Raw genomic sequence first — 12,867 nt, 5'->3', positions numbered from 1 at the left:
TGGGTTTCACTTCCACACTTTAGCTGGTGGATTTAAAAAGAAACAACTCCAAGGTGTTTGTCGATATTTCATAATTAATTTACACCTTTCCTATGGCATCATGCAATACTATCAAATGGTAACATTAGCTAGGAAATGGTTGAATACTAACGTTAGCTGTTGTCTGATATAAGCTAACAGGTGATCACACTGCAAAAACGCAAAATCTTACCAAGATTATTTGTCTTATTTCAAGTCAAAAATGTCCTATTTCTAGTCAAAATATCTCATTACACTTAAAATAAGACATGATCACCTCAGAAGTAATTTGTTTTTAGACCATTTTCACTTGTTTCAAGTGAAAATTCACTTGAAACAAGTGAAAATTTGCTTGTTTCATTGGCAAAATTTGCCAGTGGAAAAAGTGAAAATTCACTTGAAATAAGTGAAAATTAGCTAGAAACAAGAAACAAATTTTGCCAACGAAACAAGCACATTTTCACTTGTTTCAAGTGAATTTTCATTTGAAACAAGAGACAATTGTCTAAAAACAAGTTACTTCTGAGGTGATCATGTCTTATTTTAAGTGTAATGAGATATTTTGACTTGAAATAAGACAAATAATCTTGGTAAGATTTTGAGTTTTTGCAGTGCAAATATGTTGTTTCAGCTTAAAATATGGCTCAGTGTCTCTGGATTTTCACTGTCCGGTGTCTTTTCAGTTGTTCATCAATCAGAAAGCAGTTTCTAAAAAATACAACCTGTAACACGGCAGTTCGACTACATTTGAGCGTGACATCAGAGGAAGATGGCTGCCGTGTGAATGTGGTCCTTTGGAAATAAATGTGGCCATTGTTCCAGGTGAACTTCCATATTCCAGTACTGGTGGAACCATGATGGCAGCAATTAATGTCTGCTTACGACTTTTAGCAAGCAGCCACAGCACAAAATCTTCTGTTATCAAAGAAATGTGGCACACTTTTCCTACACAGGAGTTGTCATGATCGGCATTTTATCCTGAACCGGCCAAATGACCGCGGCACGCAGCTCCATGTCTGTTCTACTACGTTCAAGCTCTGCAGATGTGGGGTTTTTCACACGAGCCCGCTCAATCTCTCGCTCAGCTCCCACAGCTTCTTGGCCGCGACGTCGTCTTTGGCTTTGGGGTAAAGATTCCTCGCGGTGCAGTTGGAGAAGTAGCGTCCGCTGAGGGGTTCGAGTCCCTCCTGGAGAGCGCAGTGCAGCGTGGTCTGGGCTCCCTGGACGGTGTTTTTGAAGAAAAAGGCAGTGATGGGGATCAGAAGGACTTGGAACAGTGAGCTGGTGTTCCTGGCCAGCTCAGAGTTAATGGCCCCTGCAAAAAATTAGAATAAACAAATAAATATTCATCATGAACCATTCGCTGTCAGTGCAAGTGAAGTATGGTTTCTATTGTGCTGTACCACAACATGGGTTCACAAACTTTTTGAGAAGTTCTGGTTAATTTGACCACAGACTTCAATTTAATTAGGTTTTGACCCAAGGAATCCTATCTGACAGACTGACATGCTTATTAACCACACAACCAAAACTTCGAACTTGGCTGATAATCCGTGTGTCGTAAAGTTACCTGGACGAGTCCACATGGTGGTGAAATATCCTCATTAGTTGCTACGTGCTCACCTGGGCTGCTAATCCACAATCTGGATTTGTAAAGTGACCAGATTTTTGGGAGCTAATCCAGGAATATTTGTGATTTGCTGACAAATATTGAACTCAACAGACATATTCCAGAATCTGACAGAAAAGCTTAAGAAAGCCTTTCACAAGCATTTAAACACAAGAAGTCTGAGGTTAATCCAGCATCACTGATCTGACATGAAATTGTATCACTTTAAATTTGTAAAAAAAAAAAAAACAAAAAAAAACATATGACTTAACACATGATTGCATTAGCTTTTAAAACTGTCTTCACTGTAGATGGGGGCAGGGGAGGGACACCCAAGATGAAAACATTCATCCTTTGAGAGAAAAAATGGTGAAATTAAAGTTAATCTCAATAAGAGAGAGCAAATTTCCAACATGTATACAATACATGTTACTCTCTCAAATTTCATATAAAAATTAAGAAGAAAAGAGAAGAAAAGAAAAGATTTCCAAGAAAATAATGTATTTTTTAGTGGTTACTTCATAGTATACATGGTATATATTCAGTTCCCACTAATAAAACTGAAAGCCTTATTTCGTTTCCAGAGGCACTATGACTGGAATTTACTTGATTTAAATAATATAAACTTCGTATATGTAAAGCTCAAATTAATGCAGAAAGCATTTCACTGTGAGTTGCTTCACCAACCACACCATATGCACTGGATTTCACCGCCTTTGTTTACTGTGATTTCATCCCAAATAGTCCCTCCCTGCATTACACCCTGCCTGCATCCTGTTTCCTGTTGGAAATACGTCAAATCAGGGGAATAAAACACCATCAAAATGCCTTTTCTTTGTGATGTTAAACTCCTTGTTTTCTTTGAAGTCCCTGGAACCCTTTTAAGGATCACTCTTGTTCCCCGAGGACCCATGCCTGGAACCACCGATTCACAATGCCTTATTTAAACACCTTTTTTTCTTTGAAACTGCGAGTGTCCAGTGGTGAAATCCAGTATTGTACTGACCTGGATGGAGGCTGTAGCAGGTCACCTTTGTGCCCTGCAGTCTCTTGGCCAGCTCATGCGTGAAGAGGACGTTACACAGCTTGCTGTTACAGTAGATCTTCAAGACGTCATAGAACGAATCCCCCTGCCCCAAAGCTTTGTGGGTGTTCAGGCAGTTGAAGTCGATGATCCCGAAATTATGGCCCACTGATGCCACATTGATCACCCGGCTCGGGCCGCACTCCTTCAGCCGGTCCAGCAGCAGGTTGGTTAGCAGAAAGTGACCGATGTGGTTCACGCCGAACATCAACCCCAGGCCATCCTTAGTTTTTCCCTGCATGTAAATCCCTGAGACCAAAACATGGAGCAGTTTAAACCCTGTCTTTGGACATGTTGACACCAAAAACATTGTCTTTGGAGTCTTTAAAGGACCATGCCAGTGATTTTTAATGTTTGGCCCACTTAATACAATTTCCCTACGTTTTACATCGCAACAAACCATTTTGAAAATAGTGCAGAGAAACTAAAGATTACAATTGACAATCAAAATCCCTCGAATTTCAATTTGCAAATTTTGGTTGTGTGTAAAGCAAACATCTCCTGGAACTATTTTCTGCCAGAGAGACCGTTTCACTGCACCCAATTTCAATAAGTCATCAAAACCCAACAGTACTGCCGCTTTTAGGAAAAGTAATGTGGAGGACTTTATTACGGTGATGGAAAACTGAAGTGAAGAAAGTTTAATCTCTCTGAAAGTTCATGATCATATTGTAGCTAAATGATTGAAAACCAACAGCTGATACAAGGGAGGAAAACTGATATCAAGTTCTAAAATACGACTCCTTGCTTTTGGAGAAGATTAGCAGAAACGTGAAGTTTATACATTTTGTAGATACTATGCTTCAAATGCAAAATCACTGTTGTGGTCCTTTAAGCAGCCCTAGCCCCAATGAACCCTCACAGCTCAGTCTTCAAACCTACAGTGGTATGCAAAAGTTTGGGCACCCCTCTGAGATTTTATGATAATTTGCTCTACCTTTATAAGAGAAGATCACAGCAACAAAATTTGTTTTCCTACAGAGATGTAGACATTTGAGTGTTTTCCAGACTGAAATTCTTAAAGTAGCATTACATAGTTTTATTATAATAAAATAAAATGTAAAAAATGTGATGTACAAAAGTTTGGGCACCCTTTTAATCGCATTCATTTCAAGACCTGTAGGGATTTATAGCTGACAGGTTGCAGCACAAAATTGTTTTGATTAGCTCATTAGACCTTCAATTACAAAGACAGTTGGAACCAATCATGAAAAAAGCTGTTTACATAGGTAATTGCTGGCTGTGCTTGTCCTAGGTTCTTTCTGAGAAAGTGGCAACATGGGGGCCTCTAAACAGCTCTCCACTGACCTGAAAACTAAGATAATTCATTATTATGAATTAGGAGAAGGGCACAAGAAATTATCTGGAAGGTTTGGATTGTCTGTCTCCACAGTCAGAAATGTAGTGCAGAAATGGAAGGCCACAGGAACAGTCCTTGTGAAGGAAAGATGTGGTGGGCGGAAAAAAAAATACAGGAAAGACACAGGTGAAGGATGGTTAGAATGGTCACAGACAAGCCACAGACCACCTCCAGAGAACTACAAGAACATCTGGCTGCTGATGGTGTAGATGTTCATCGTTCCACAATTAAGCGTACTTTGCACACGCAAAGTAAAACGCCTTTCCTAAGTGTTTGTCACAAAAGAGTCGCATGAGGTATGCAAAAGCACATCTGGACAAGCCAGAACAATAGGAGGTATGCATAGTGAAAAAAACACACTGAATCCCATGAAAAGAACTTATTGCCTACTGTGAAATTTGGTGGAGGGTCCATCATGTTATGGGGCTGCGTGACTAGCACAGGTACTGGAAACCTTGTTAAAGTTGAGGGCCACATGAATTCGTTTCAGTATCAGCAGATTCTTGACAAAAATGTTCAAGAGCTGGTCACAAAGTTGAAGCTATGCTGGAGTTGGATTTTTCAGCAGGACAATGATCCTTAGCACTGTTCAAAATCCACCAAGGAATTCATGCAGAAGCACAAATACAATGTTCTGGAATGGCCATCCCAGTCCCCAGACCTTAACATCATTGAAAATGTATGGATTGATTTAAAGCAGGCTGTCTACGCATGGAAGCCAAGAAACCTGACTGAACTGGAGCTGTTTTGTATGGAGGAATGGCCCAAAATACCACCTGCCAGACTTCAGGGACTTGTTTGTGGCTATAGGAGGTGTCTACAGGCTGTTATTACAGCAAAAGGAGGCTCTACAAAATATTAATGGAATTATGTCTTTGGGGTGCCCAAATTTATGCACATGCCTATTTTTGTTTAAATGCACAAAAAATGTTTCTGTTGGACCAATAAAAAATGATTTCACTACTGAGATGTTTCTATTTCCATAAGGTATAACATATGTTAAAATGAAGTTGCTGCTTCAAAAGCTCAGCAAGTGACAAACTGATGCAGTTATTTTTCTAAGGGATGCCCATATTTTTGCATACCACTGTTAAACATCAAACTGCTGAGAGTCAAAACCTACAAACTCTATTAACACTGTAACATGCAGTGGACTCTGGAGTTGTCCATGCCCACATTTCAACAGGAAAGTGCAATTTGTTCACATTCCCAGTTAATCTTGATCTCCTCCGCACTGAGGAGATAGCCTGGGAAACAAGTCTCTTCATAGCACAACTGAACACTGCCTGTAAGAACTCCATATTTCACCTAGCTCTCATTTCTTGCCCTCATTATGTATGCGACATATCCTGCATCCTGAATCTGAAACCTAAATATTCTCTCCATTTGGAAAAACCCAGAGTCGAAGGAAATATAGAGGCTAGACTGTGGCGATCAAGGTGAAGATAGTAGCCACAGAGCAGGAAGTCACAGTGGAGGAAAGCAGCAAGCACAGACAAGAACAGATAAGAGCTAACTCACAAGATGAATTTGGGCTGGAACTTGACCAAGCTGTGGGGGAGGAGGGTGGGAATAACAATAACTCCCTGTTTCAATAGGAAAAATTTAATGGTGTCAAATTATCGCATTAATTGAGATTAATTAATTACAGTCATGTTTAGCGTGTTATGTTTTTTAATCGAGTTAATCTAATTTTTAATCTCTAACTTTACTTTTTCTGAACGCAAGTTTCCTTTTTTATTATAAAATCTGTTTGTAGGTGTTGGGCTTCTTGTGCTTGAGTTGTTGGGGGTGGAAAACAATGGTCAGTCACACACTGAAGTGGACACTGATTGGCTGTCATTGAGTACGTTTACATGCACACCATATTCCGGTTCGGCTCAATATTCTGGCTAAGGTAACTGCGCCGCAACAACTGGAATATTCCGTTTACATGTTACTTGGCATGCCCCCGTGTTTCGGCATATTCCACTCTCTGACGTAATGCGACACTCAGCCGCGGGGGTAGGGTGGCCATACGTCCGGATTTAGGCCGGACAGTCCGGAATTTAAACGCCTTGTCCTTAAGCGTCCGGCTTAAGGCTGTGCCGGACGCTTATTTGTCCTCCTTTTTGGAGTTGCACTTGAACGCAACGCTGCATATCGTCCAATGGTGCAAGACAGGCCCGGACTGTACATCGGGAAAAGCGGGAGATTTTTCTTTTTCGTCATAGACTTTTAAATTACAATCCAAAAAGTGCATTCATTGGATGGAGGCTTATTTTACAATCTGTGTTATCACATGCTTACTACTGCTCATTCATTGGTAGCTGAATTGTTAGGTCTGTTTGATAAGCAATTTACGTTTTTAAAATAATAATTTAACATAATGTTAAATTAAAAAAAGCCAACATGATGCAGGTCAAAGACTAAAAAAAATTAAAGCTGCAAGCAGCGTTGGTCGGCCCTCGCACCGGTGCCGGTCCGCCACGATCCGTGATGATGTTTGTGTCATTGAAGTGCAGACAATTTATCCATTTTTCCCATTTGTAAGGGTATTTTTCGGTGCTTTAAGTTGGAAAGAGTTTTGGGCTTTTATTTTGAAAGGCCCAGGATGTCCTAGTGTGTGAGTGACATGAGTACTGCGCTAATACATGAGTACTGTGGCAACTGTGTCACCAAAATGCAGGCAGACAGAGAAATCCTCATTCAATCCAATGGAGAAATCGATCAAACCCACACCCGTTTGAGGTAACGCCGCTTGGACATCGTTTGAGTTACAGACTTTATTCAAGGTTTAAACGAGGCACAAGACTTGGCTCTATAAATCTTGTATTTACATGATTTTGCTATCTTGTACCGTTTTTGAATTATGGCAGTTTTAGTTTGACTGTTTTCTCTGCTCCCGCTGACGGTTTATAATGGGTGTGTATTGCGGAACTGTCCGTTACCTAGAGTGAGTCACATGACCGGGCAGAGTGCAGAGGAGAGGACACCAGGGTCCAAAATGGTCGAAATGTCTTCACAGCGGCCACAAACTTCTTCCAATTTAAAAATTAATTTCATATTTTTGTAGGAATTTTCGTCCTCTTTCGTGTGGCGTAATTTTCGAAGCCGTGCGACGTTTACTTTAGACGCCAGGGGCCTCATTAACGCCAAGTGTGCGCCTACTCACGCCAAACTCCATGGAAAAAACGACGCCCTCGAAGTCGGCGTTGCCGACTTCGAGGGCTTGTAATTTAAAAACTAAACGAGTAATGACGAAGTCTTTAGCAACTTTTGTTCAGCATTGTATCCTCTTTCATCTATTAGCTTTTTGAGCCGCCACGATTTACGGCCTCAGAGGAGATAAATTTTGTTCAACGCGCAATTTCGGGGCCCGACTTTTACTTTGAAAGGCAAATTGCGGACTTCCTGTTGATTTTAGGTCGGGGGGGCGAGCGCGTGAAATCTCGGCCTTGATGAGACCTACGTTTCGGCGCTGGTTTGGTCTTTCTATCACGTTCCTGTGGGCCGCAGCGGCCGCCTTCGTGTGCCTTTTTGTGCCTAGGTGGCGCTAGCGAGCCCATTTTTGCACTTTGGGGGTCTGAGTTGCCATTTTATCGAATTTTTCGCCAGACCGGAGGTGCGTGCCGAATTTGGTGAGTTTTTGAGCATGTTTAGGGGGTCAAATTAAGGCCTAACGACACGATATAATAATAAAAAAAAAAAAAAAAAGAAGAAACGGTACAAAAACAATAGGCCCTCTCTCCGATGGAGGGCGAGGGCCTAATAAATGTCGCAAAGTGTCCTCCTTTTTGGTGTTGTGGAAATGGCCACCCTACGCGGGGGGCAGCAGCACGCGTATAGGCGTCTGGTCTGCCGGAAAAACAGCCGAAGAAGTCTTCTTCCTCGTCTTCTTCTTCTTTTTCTTCTTCTTCTGTCGCTATTTCTATGTTTTCTCCCATCGATATACTCCGTGATATTTAAGTCTTTCATTGGCTGAAGGTGAACTGCAGTCTCCTGGCTCTTGCTGCTGTTCGCCATGCCGTTTTCCCCGCTTGCAGGTAACCATAGCAACAAAGACGCCACAGAATTCCTTGTGAGTCGAGCATGAGCAGTCGTGACTGAATATTCCGGTTTGGGGAGTTTTCCGACTAAGGTGGTTACAAGCCCCAATATTCCGGTTGGAACAGGCATATGCCAGGGAGCTTATTCGGAATTCTCTCCAACTGGAATATGACCTTAATCGGGTTCGGTGCGTGTTTACATGACACGTGCGCAACCAGAATATTGCGAATATTCCGGTTAATACAGGAATAAGGTGTGCATGTAAACGTGCTCACTGTGTTTGCGCTTGTATAGCGTAAGCTGATAGGCTCCCATTGTAGTTGAGAGGGGAAAGGTAAGGAGCGGTGGTGAGTAGCGGAGGAGAGGAGGCATGAAAATGGAGGAGCATGTGAAAGTTGTCGGTCCAATGAATGGGAAATTTACATATCAAAAACGCCCCGACGACACCATTAATTAAGGTAGAATGATATGCCTTCTCTGTAAGAAGGAGTTTGCTTACCACCGAAGCAGTTCAAGTTTAGCCTACCACATCAACGCATTTTACCCCCTGGTGGTCGAAACTGAAGGTTGCAGGCAGCACTTGGGACTAGTCTCAAATACAGTGGAACGTAAATGGCTAGGACTACATCTGTTCAAGTCTGTTGAAAACAAATGACTTTATAAAGCCACTTTTTGTCATATATCAGTCTTTTGATCTGCCACAATAATGTAATGAATTTAAATGAAAATACTTCAAGTTGAGGGTTTTTCTCAGCAATTTTTAGGTGAGATTAAAAAAAAGAGATTAGATCAATTAATTACAGATCATAATTAATTATTCTCTCAATTTTTTAATCTCTTATCAGCACTAGAAAAATTGCACATTGCAGCTTTAGCATCATGTTTTTGTCTCATTTTGTCACATAATTGGAGCTATACTTGCTAAATATCAGTCATATGGAAAAAGAAATTATATCATGCAGTACATGAATTGATGGGTTTAAAATGACATTCACTAGGATGAGAAAGTGGACCATGTAGACTCAACCCTGATTTGACAGACCTTTCTCACAGCAGCCCCGTTGACATGAAATAGCAGTGTATCTATATACACCAGCTGGTAATCATTTGACTTCCAGTTGACATGGTGGCAGCTGATTAGAAGTGGGTGTGGCGTTCAAAAAATACTTTATACTTGGATCCTCCTCAGGTTCTTTCCTCAAAGGTTCCTAGAAAGAGAGTCTGAAGCTGCTTCATTTCTTTCCTGTAGCGTACACCTTTGTCACAGCAGCCATTTTGACATGAAACAGTGGGTAAACACAGGTGATACTAACAACTTTAGATAACACTGTGTTCCATTTAAGTGTAGCAGAGACTTTCCAATAACCCAGCATGACCCTGCCTCTGTTAGACTTAAATGAAACAGAACCTTCATTAATGTTATCAGGAACACCTGAGTTTACCTGCTATTTCATGTCAAAATGACAGCAGTGACAAAGGTCTACTATGTTAAATATGGATATGATTTGAAACTTGAAATTAGAAATAAGAACTATTCTGACCTGGCTTGGAATTACGTTCATGTTAAAAGCAAATGTATTGTTTGATTCTACATGGTCCTCATCTAGTCTTCAGAATTCAGCTTAGTCATCATTATTCATCATGAAATACTGTGTTTAAAGAAAGAAGAAGAAGACATGCCTGCCTGCATGTTTACAACAAACAAAACAGGATGAAATCCCTTGATTGAAAAATCTCACATGTACCAGGGAAAAATGGAAAAAATCTTGAGAAAGACCAAGCAGCAGCAGCTCTAACACTCGATCTCACAGACAGGCATCAGGCCTTCACACTGCAGCGAATATTAGATCGCATTGAATTGGATTCAACTTTATTATCACTGTGCAGAGTACAGAGACAGTGGCATGCAGTTTGCATCTAACCAGAAGTGCAAATAGCTTATTTATGTTGCAAATGTGCAATAATAGTGTAAAATATTCTAGTGCAAATATTTTAACAATAAATGATAAATGAATGAACAGAAAAATGAATACTGCAAAAGTGCAAATGTTGTCAAGTGTAATTTTGTTAAGCTGTATTTGCCACTTTCCAGTGTGTTGATAACACCTTTAGACGGCACTACTTCAGTAAATACTGATGAAGCAGGAAAGGAACGTATTTTGCTCACTGCCACGCCTAAAGCACACAAGGAAGTTCAGTTCAGTTCAGCTTAAATGTACAAATGGCTAGGTGTGTCTCAGTGGCACCTTGCAGCTGCAACTCAAAGTGAAAAAGCATCAGAGTGTGTTGCAGATGGGGCGCTGGGCTTTGGAAGTTAGCAATTAGAAAATATCTGGTAAGATCTACTGCAACAGATCCTTTTCGCAGCTGCCATTTTGGCATGAAATAGCAAGGTAAACACAGGAGAAATTAGAAATAAGAACCATTCAGACCTGGCTTTGAGTTACATCCATATTAAATGCAGTTGTATTCTTTGATTCTGCATGGTTTGCATTCTAGTCTTAGTGAATTCAGCAGAGTCATCATTGGACATGATGTAATACTGTGTAAAAAAAAAAAAAAAAAAGGTATGCACTGACTCAACCAGCCCTGCCTGCTCAGCAAGTTCAAGTTCAAGTTTGTTTATTAGTAACCCAATATCGCTGTCAACAGAGTGAGGGCTCTGCTGTTGTTCAGCTTCCTAACCTGCATTATTGATGAGTAGGTCCAGCCTGGGCTCAGTCCTCAGGAAGGTTTCAGCAAAGTCACGCACAGACTTCAGACTGGCCAGATCCAGCTGCATGAACACCACCTGGCTGCTCCCGCTCTCCTGTGGCACATTCAGCAACATGTCAGCTGACTGACAAGAGCTCAAACTGTTAAATAACACCATGTTCAGTGTGGCTGATAGTTAAAAAAAAAATGTTGTGTGTCACCCTTTTGACTTCAGCGAGAGCAGCTTCTCCTCTCTGTTGGCTGCGGCAAGCCAGAATAACCCTGGCTCCTCTCTTAGCCAGATCTATGGCTGTGGTCTTCCCGATGCCTGTGTTACTGCCTGGAGGTGAACAAGAAGGAGACACAAACACATGTCACAAACACTATCGCATGTTTTAGATGAATGTTCAGTGGAAGTATTGGCACACCTCCACATGACACCTACAGGACCTTTTCTGACCTCCCATTCTAAATCCACAGGCATTAATTTGGAGCTGGTCTCCCTTTGCAGCTAGAACAGCTTCCACTCTTCTGGGAATGATTATTATGATGATGATAAATAAATAAATAAATAAAGATACTATAATAATAATAAAAATAATAAAAATGACACTTTTCCCGATGAATATGCAAGTTTTTTTGTTTGTTTTTAAACTATTAACTCTTTTTAAATTATAAAATAACTCGTATAAAGAATAAAATACAAAAATAACCCTTGTAAAAGTAAGACAGCCATAATTGTGCTTTAGTCTTTACTTTCCAAATAAATAAATAAAAATAAATTAACATGGATGCTCACATGTATACTACACATGTATACCCTTATTATTCCATCAGGATGAAAATTTTCCATATTAATATTGACCATTTTTGTATTATGATTTTTAATATTTTTATGAGGTTTTGCAAATGCAATATCAATACTGGATTTGCACAATGAGAGATATAACGGAGTCATTTTTAACGTGGACAAACTTGACTGTTGAGCAGTGAGGCGCCTGTCGTCCTGAGCAGGGCGTGTCCACAGGGAACCGTTGGTCTCGTTTGGCACGGCTCCGCGGTGGCTTTGTTCCGCTGCTTCTGCACAAAAGCTTTTCACCGATGACATACAAACATGTAGACGCCTCGCCCCGTCAGGCCTGTCTGATCTCATTATACCTCATATCCTGTCTCAGCACAGGACTCCTGTCTGTCCCCAGAGGTCAAAGGAGGTTGGCCCCGTCCCGTCGTGACCCGTCCTCTGAAAACAATCCCTGCTGACATCAGACGCTCCGACGCTGCTCGGGCCTTTAAACTCAAACTTCAAACTCATCTCTTCGACCTAACTTTCACTAACTGCTTAGTCTTTGATTAGTTCATGTCCTCACACCTGTTACCCTTTCAGCGGCTCCATCATGGTCTCGATGAGTCTCTTAACCCTGGCACCTAAAGTCCACGTTGGTCCTGCTGACCAGAAGAAAATTATAAACTCTCAGCTGCATTTCTCTAACCCTCTGATTTTGCTCACTTGGGGACATTTTCAGCAGCTTAGTGTCCTCCTGGATCCAGATTCTTCATTTTTTTTTTTTTTCATTTTGTAGGCAGGTTTAGACGTACATAAACAGCCAACACTGGTCTATTTATTGCACATTGGATATCAGCCAGATTACGCATGCATGTCATTACAAAACAGATCATCCAGTCAACACAACGGACTCATTTCACATGATTTACTCGGTTCTAAAGCTGGAAGTACAGGGAAAACAATCTGCACGGCAGGTTGGTAATCTGACTGCAAACCAGGCCAAAGTGACTTACCTGTCACAATCACAGTCTTGCCGTGCAGCTTGGCTCTGCTGGTGCATTGCTGTCCTCTCACCACAATGTGACGGTAAATGTAAGCGACCCCTACCACGACGCCGACGACAAGGAGGAGGGTAGACATGGCTCTGCTCTCGGCTCCTCTTAGCACAGGACTGGCTTTCAGCGAGGAAACGGGGAGCAGTTTGTGCAGTTTGTGCGGTTGGAAACTCAAACAATCACACCCACTTCCTGGTTGGACCAGCAATTCCTGCAATATCAGATTACTTGGGC

At 41.3% G+C, this 12,867-nt stretch overlaps 1 protein-coding gene across 1 annotated transcript; it reads right to left on the bottom strand.

Moving 5' to 3' along the window:
- Positions 1-638: 638 nt before the first annotated feature.
- On the bottom strand, positions 639-12,798 carry LOC115369827 (dehydrogenase/reductase SDR family member 13-like). The gene is made up of 5 exons (XM_030066500.1): positions 12,592-12,798; positions 11,016-11,134; positions 10,786-10,909; positions 2,634-2,960; positions 639-1,333 (listed from the first exon to the last, which is right to left on the bottom strand). The coding sequence occupies exons 1-5, from the start codon at positions 12,716-12,718 to the stop codon at positions 1,074-1,076; spliced, it is 957 nt and encodes a 318-aa protein (XP_029922360.1). The 5' UTR covers positions 12,719-12,798; the 3' UTR covers positions 639-1,073.
- Between the last annotated feature and the right edge of the window lie 69 nt (positions 12,799-12,867).

Source organism: Myripristis murdjan, chromosome 13 (genome assembly GCF_902150065.1).
Source record: "Myripristis murdjan chromosome 13, fMyrMur1.1, whole genome shotgun sequence".
Taxonomy (NCBI): Eukaryota; Metazoa; Chordata; class Actinopteri; order Holocentriformes; family Holocentridae; genus Myripristis; species Myripristis murdjan.
Note: the sequence above shows the minus strand (reverse complement) of the source record. Positions and strands in the feature narration are given on the sequence as shown.